Raw genomic sequence first — 6,977 nt, forward strand, 5'->3', positions numbered from 1 at the left:
TACTTTCTATCATCAGCCATGTGGCAGCTATTTGATTTTTTGTGTGTTTTAGTGCAGCTTTCTCTGTTTCCAGGCCACGACTCTAATTTGGTCTCGTCCACATCACCATGAGACCACATTAGTAACAGGGCTACACCCAGTCTGGATCACTGCGGGTCCATGACTCCACCGATGTTTCCTCTGTATTCGTTTTATGGAGACGACACGATGGAGTGAGATTTGATCAGCAGCCTCTCTCTCTGTGAATGGACAACGGCCTTCCTGCTGGGTGTAGATGACGCTGCAGCTGGGCGTGGTCTGCGAGGGAGGACCGCACCTCCGAGGCTCGGCCAATCCGAGAGAAAGCCGGCTTCCCCCCTGAAACCAGATGGCCGAGGCTATATAGCTTGAGGAGGCAGCTGATGCAACACTGTAGGAAGATAACACAAGCATCAGGTTAAAGCTGAGGGCTAAACGATCAGAGAGGAAGCCGTTACTTATCCCCACACAGAATCAGACAGGAGTTTCTTCTGCTTTTCTTCTTCTACATTCACCGGTGAGTGGGCCGATTCTGCTTATTTCCTCTTTAATATGGCATGTTTCATGAATCAAAATTAGTTTAAGATGTTTTGTCTGATTTGTTAGTTAAGGTACAATTTAATCACTCTACGGTGAACATGTGCTGATTTTCAGATTTAATTTTTGGTGCTGAATGACTATGAGCTTCTTAAGCGGTATTTCCAGTGCATGTGCTCAGAGCCTGTCTTTCAAGTTGCGACCCTTTTTCTTCCTGAAAGCACAAACCCCTCTTAATTACTCAATTACTCTGCCAGCTCGACTGTTACGTGTTGCTCTTGGGCTGTCCGCCAGTGCAGCTTCACCCCGGCGCACTGGCCTGGTTTCATTTGTCTGGTTGGCTGACTGCGCCTCAGAGACCCCCTTTTGACATAATGCTTCATCTAAATAGTGCTGCTTCTTCCCAGTCATTCTGAAAGTCAAGCTTCTTACGCGCTCATTGGCAGCCTTCTCTGCCACGTTAAATGGAGATCAGCAACACTTGGGCTGGTGACAGTTCTTAAAGGATCCAGCATGACGCGCTGCATCAGGTCCAAGAAGTATGGAGGAGGAAGGGGAGGGGGCAGCCCCGTTTTGTTACACAACTTGCTTACTACGTGCACATGAAACCGTGTTGGCACAACAGTAGCAGTGGACTGCACATGTTGTGAGGGGGAGCAGGAGGTCAATGAGGAGGGGTCAGGAGCGCATTGACCTTTACGCGCAAAATTTTTAACTTTTTGATGTGAGGTAAATTAGCTTTTTTTACTTTGAAAGTTTCAGAATATTATGAAAAGTATTTCCTGAAGGCTCCAGTAATTTTTTTCAAGTCATTTGAAGCTGATTGTCTCCCTGATCTTGGCACTGTTTTCCTCTTACTGTACGCCCTCTCTCCCTGATTGGCTCTCGGTGAAGGCTGGACAGTATAAATACTGTCAAGTTACTCGCCCCCTTCCTTTTTTGGGGAACTCGCTGCGCGCTTGGTAAGTACCTGAAAAAGTGATGTGTTGGTCAAAAAGAGGAGGCGGCTCTGTGACGAAGCAAAGACGGGACGCACGCACGCAGGCCACTTTCTATCAGATTAAACCGCTTAGCTGTTAACAACTTTGAACGATCGAACACGTGAGAGCAGCTCACTCTGAGTTGACTGTGTGTGTTCACTAGTAATTTTAAAGTCTAGTGCATGTTTGCATTTAAAAGAAACTCGTATTGATGTTCTTTAAGTTTGGTTAAAAGCTGTCTATCTGGGAGGGAACTCCCAGATAAACTGTTGGACTGTTTGCGTTGCTATGCGCTCGACTTCGCTGCGCCTCTTTGGAAACAAAAATCATTTGCATTTGAGTGCAGCCGACGTTTCTCTCCTGCTGGCAGGCTGTCCCTGCTCTCAGAGCATTTTCGTTGTTTTAACATGGGACCCTGCAGCGAGGTTATACCTATTCAGATAAATAAGAAAGGGCTGCAAATTGAATCGTCTCCCCTGGTGCCAGTTTTGTCTGCTCCTCTTCCCCTCTGTCCCTGGGCGCCTTGAGCCTGAAGAAAAGCCCAAGCTTCTTGACACAGAACTTTGTGTTAGGCAAAAAAAATATGAGAAAGGACTCCACTAAATGAGGGCACTAAACTAATTATAAAGTTTACCACTGTGGTATGCTGCCCAACATTTTTTTTTTTTGCTCCAAGCAAAAACATCTTTTCTGACATGTAGAATTTTGAATGTTGCATTTTTTCTTCTTTACAGGTACCAGCATGCCTGTCATCAGAATCCTCAGCAAGGTGGCCCAGCAGGCCCTGCTCAGCAACCCAGGGTGTGGCTGTCAGCCCCTGACTGTGGCTGTGCGCAACATCAGCTTCTCCCCTCGGCAGGTGACGTCTGATGCCAGCTTCCACTCTGTGTCCTTCTCTGAAACGGATCACCCCAAGGTGCTCATCACAGGTATGCTAAGTGAACTCTATAACCCCTGCTGTGTTTCTATCATGCATGAGAAGTATAAGGAAGGGGAAGTAGAGTAAGTTATGAACTGCTGCAAACTCTACCCTGCAGGGATTTTAAAGCAGCAGGAATTCAACAAGTTTAGCTAAGAAAGCAGAGTAGGGTGAATGTTAACAATAGTGTAGGCGGTCAGTACTCTGACCTTATTTCTTACTGCCCATTCTCCTCCTTACTTCAGTCTCCATAGAAACCAGCACTGATAAGCATCTCCAGATGATTTAATGTGTGCAATCTCTGACATGTAGTGTCTCTGTCAATGTGGTGTAGGTGGCCTGGGTCAACTCGGAGTTGGACTCGCCAAATTGTTGAGGTAAGAGTTTGATATTTTCTTCCTAAATCAATGTCAATCAATGAAAAGTTTTGATGCATTTATGGTTGTATAACACTGACTTCCTGTTTCACAGGAAGAGGTTTGGAAAGAACAATGTCATCCTGTCTGACATCAGAAAACCTCCGAGCAACGTTTTCCACAGCGGTGAGTCAAGTTGTACACTAAGCATGTCAGATTAAACCAGATCTAGATTTAAACAAGGAAGCTTTTTAATGCAATGTTTTATCACAGCATGGACCAGATTGGAGGTGGTAGGATTAAACAAGTTGCATTATGCTCATTCAATCAACAAGGAATCAAAATGTAATACCATTAATCTGTGACTAGACACATTTCATCACAGCAGAAACTTGACTGTTTTGTAACTTTAGTGATGACTAATAAAAATCTTCCGTTTGGCAAAGAGGGCTGTTATTATGTTACAAAAGTGCTGTCATTTTATTGCCAAGAAGCAGTTCATCCAGTTCACATTGATTTTTATACTCTTAACTTTAATGGAAGCCACATTTTTATGTTACAAAAGACTTAAATTTAACAAGTCGCACATGGACATTTTGGATTTTAAAGTCAAAGAATTTCTGCCAAAAGCCACAAGGAATGCGGCATTTTATGGCTCTTACTTTAAACAGACTGGGCCTTTATAATTTGAATAACGTGAGAACATTGACACATGAAACAGGAAAGAGACAGATGAAGAGTTGGCCATTTGCTGCTGCTTTCCTCACTGAGAGGTGGATTCAAAGATGAGTCCTAACACAGCAGTTCATTCATTAAATCTCCGACTATTTGTTTCTTTCTCAGGACCCTTTATCTACTCAGATATCCTGGACTACAAGAACCTACGGGAAATTGTGGTGAACAACCGCATCACTTGGCTGGTCCACTACAGCGCCCTCCTCAGTGCTGTTGGAGAAGCAAATGTTGCCCTTGCTCGTTCTGTTAACATCACTGGTGGGTTTTTTTTTCCTTGTATTTTTTTCTTTATTTATAAAGTTTATTTGATAGGGAACAATGCAAATTACATAGTTCAACTTTGGCCTGTTTCAAACAAGCTATATGTAACTGATGTTTTACATATAGCGATTATAGCTATTGCTAGTTTCTATGTCCTGTCCCCAGTTAGGCTTTTAGAAAAAGAATGAAAGGTAAAAGGAAAAATATTATGTTTACATAAAGTTACATACAGACAAAAACGGTTGTTTAAAAAATGTAGGACAACATGGTATAAAATTGACATAATATAAATGTTTTTAGGGCTTCACAACATCCTGGACATCGCAGCTGAGCACGGCCTGCGCCTCTTTGTACCCAGCACCATCGGCGCCTTTGGGCCAACTTCTCCTCGCAACCCCACGCCAGACTTGTGCGTGCAGAGACCTCGCACCATCTATGGCGTCTCCAAAGTCCACGCTGAGCTCATGGGAGAGGTAAGAAAACCAAACCAGATTTTTAGTGTTTTTCCAGCACCCTGGTGTTTTAAATTGAAACGTTAACATTTCCCTTCATTCTTAAACAGTACTACCACCACCGTTATGGCCTGGACTTCCGCTGCCTCCGCTACCCAGGAATCATTTCTGCTGACTCGATGCCCGGAGGCGGCACGACAGGTGAGAGATGAAATTGAAACTGTATACATGGTCTCTCTCTTAATGGGGTCTATTCCTGCACTGCTGCAGAAAAGTCACAAGTTGTTATGCAACTGACTTATCTAACAGGGTTGTCATGACTCGCTTTATTTTTAGGCATCCTGATAGCTTCTCGCACCATCGCCATATTTTTACATGTCTGAATAGTTCCCACACACAGAGGCTCATTAGTTTGATTTTATAACCACAGCATTAATCAAAAACTGTCAACATTGCACTCTTGTAGTACAAAGTTTCTTTCAAAATCCTAATTTTGATGTTTCTCTGTCTGATCAGACTACGCTGTCCAGATTTTTCACGACGCCATCAAAACCGGCAAGTTTGAATGCAACTTAAGACCTGACACACAGCTGCCTATGATGTACATTGACGACTGTCTGCGCGCCACATTGGAGGTAATGGAGGCGCCTGCTGACACACTGAGCATGAGGACCTACAACATCAACGCCATGAGCTTCACTCCTGAGGAGCTGGCTCAGGAGCTGCAGAAACATATGCCTGAGCTGGAGGTCACATACGATGTTGACCACGTACGACAGGCTATTGGTACGTCAGGGTTTTGCTTGTTAAAGCAAGGCTTGGAAATTTTGATTAAAGTTTGTGTTCCCTTCATATCCTCACCAGTTTAATCTGGTTAAAGTGGGCTGGTAGCCTCTATAATCTACATACCACACAAAGTAGGGCCTGCAACAGTAAAACCCATGGGTGTATTAAGTGATGTAAGTTTGCATTGTGCTTCTCATAAGTTGTACTTTAATTTGCCAGAGGAAAACACTGATGGCTAACTTAAGGTAGCATACTTTGGGGGGAAACTTAATCAAATTTTGGTGAAAGTTTTAGCTCAAACAAGTTATTTTTATATTAAATGCTTTCTGTTGTCTTCTTTCCAGCTGACAGTTGGCCAATGAACTTCGACGACAGTAACGCACGGAATGACTGGGGCTGGAAACACGACTACGATCTTCCAGAGCTCGTCCAGACAATGCTCAACTTCTTTGCTTCAGAACAGCTCATGGCTCGTGCTAACTGAGGCTGCACACAATCAGTGTTGTCTGCTGAGTCTTTGTACATAATGTAAAGACTGACCAAAGAGAATAGAGAAACATGGCCTGTACATAGTTGTTCTCTCACTTCTCTGTCAAATCAGAAGGGCTCTGCTTGCCTGGCACAAGGCTTCCGTGTCACCAAAATGTAAAGGTCCTCGGTACGGGACCTGACAATCCTCCCAGCTCCTGTCTATCTACTCCTGCTTTTCTCCTTTTTTGTCTCATTGGAGATGTGGCAAAAAGTTCACTTAAGGCTGTAAACGGTGTCAGGGATAACAACAAGGTGAGAACTAGTTCAGATGGTAAAGATGACATGCATGTTGATGATTTGTGCAAAGTTTGCAAAGATATCTTGGCTTACGTTGGTAATAATCTAAGAATGTTGCATTGTGTCATTGTGATCATTTCAACCATTCTCTCTGGAAATCTGTGTGTAAAAACCTCCAAGGATGATCAGAATTCAGAACTTCAAATGTCCAAGTTTCTTTGGGTAGAGGATTGAACCGATATACAAGTTGTGTCCTTTGATGCACTTTGGACACATTTGATCTGAAATTAATAGAGCTGAATCACCTGCAGGGGTGGTATCTGATACAGTGCATCTGTATTTCAAGCAGTGCAGAGCAATAATTCATGAGAATTGTTCTTCTGTTTATTCCATGTTTGGTTATTTATTCTGTCTGTTGGTGTTAAACATGTGGGAGCTTCTTCAAGTGAAAACATTTCTTAACACTTTAAGTGTTCCTGTCCACTTTTATGTTATTTTATTTTTCATCAGTTCTGGGAATTATTTTTGTGACAAAGGGAAATGTGACAATTACATCCAGGAAATAATGGTGTTTTATTTTTCTGTATTTCAACATTTTGTAACAGAAATGCTGGAATTTGTTCTATATGAAAGTCTTGGCAGGATCTGTCTGTTCTTTCAGTCACACAAGCTTTGACAATAAATCTGTTTTCCTAATATCCCTCGACCCGTTTTTTTTTTTTAATTATAGGTCCACTGCATTAAGAGACATTTTATCCGTTTCTGAGCCAACTTGCTCGATACAGTGTTTCCCCTGTTCCTGCTGTCAGGGTCGTGGAGAAATGCCACGGCAAACATGTGAGAACAAAATGTCCTCACACTCCAGCAGCGATTACTTAAGCCCCCCAGAGCAAGGATCACTCTGTTCATGAAGGAAGAGTTTAAAAAGAAATAAATGATCCAAAGTGATAACTAAAGGCAGAAATCAGACTGTTTATTGATTATGTAATCTTTGAAGCTCTGGATAAATATCAGTTACAACACTCTGAGGTGTGTAACGCAAAGCAAATATGCTGAGTCAGCATGCTGTAAGTGATGCCAATGGGAATGGTAGGATTTAAAGTGCAACATCACTCTGAGGATGCAGTTTTGCATCCAGTTCATGCATATCTGATAAGAATGGTGT

The 6,977-nt window shown here is 42.8% G+C and overlaps 1 protein-coding gene across 2 annotated transcripts; it reads left to right on the forward strand.

The window, feature by feature from the left end:
* The first annotated feature begins 398 nt into the window (after positions 1 to 398).
* On the forward strand, positions 399 to 6,510 carry tdh (L-threonine dehydrogenase). Of its 2 annotated transcripts, none has more exons than XM_041805734.1 (9): positions 399 to 535; positions 2,270 to 2,464; positions 2,789 to 2,831; positions 2,926 to 2,996; positions 3,654 to 3,803; positions 4,107 to 4,279; positions 4,369 to 4,459; positions 4,775 to 5,044; positions 5,389 to 6,510. In XM_041805734.1, the coding sequence occupies exons 2-9, from the start codon at positions 2,278 to 2,280 to the stop codon at positions 5,526 to 5,528; spliced, it is 1,125 nt and encodes a 374-aa protein (XP_041661668.1). In that variant the 5' UTR covers positions 399 to 535; positions 2,270 to 2,277; the 3' UTR covers positions 5,529 to 6,510. The 2 variants fall into 2 exon arrangements, with proteins under 2 accessions (XP_041661668.1, XP_041661669.1); XM_041805735.1 differs by lacking the exon at positions 399 to 535 and adding an exon at positions 1,450 to 1,517.
* The last annotated feature ends 467 nt before the right edge of the window (positions 6,511 to 6,977 follow it).

The sequence above is a fragment of the Cheilinus undulatus genome, linkage group 14 (genome assembly GCF_018320785.1).
Source record: "Cheilinus undulatus linkage group 14, ASM1832078v1, whole genome shotgun sequence".
Classification (NCBI taxonomy): Eukaryota; Metazoa; Chordata; class Actinopteri; order Labriformes; family Labridae; genus Cheilinus; species Cheilinus undulatus.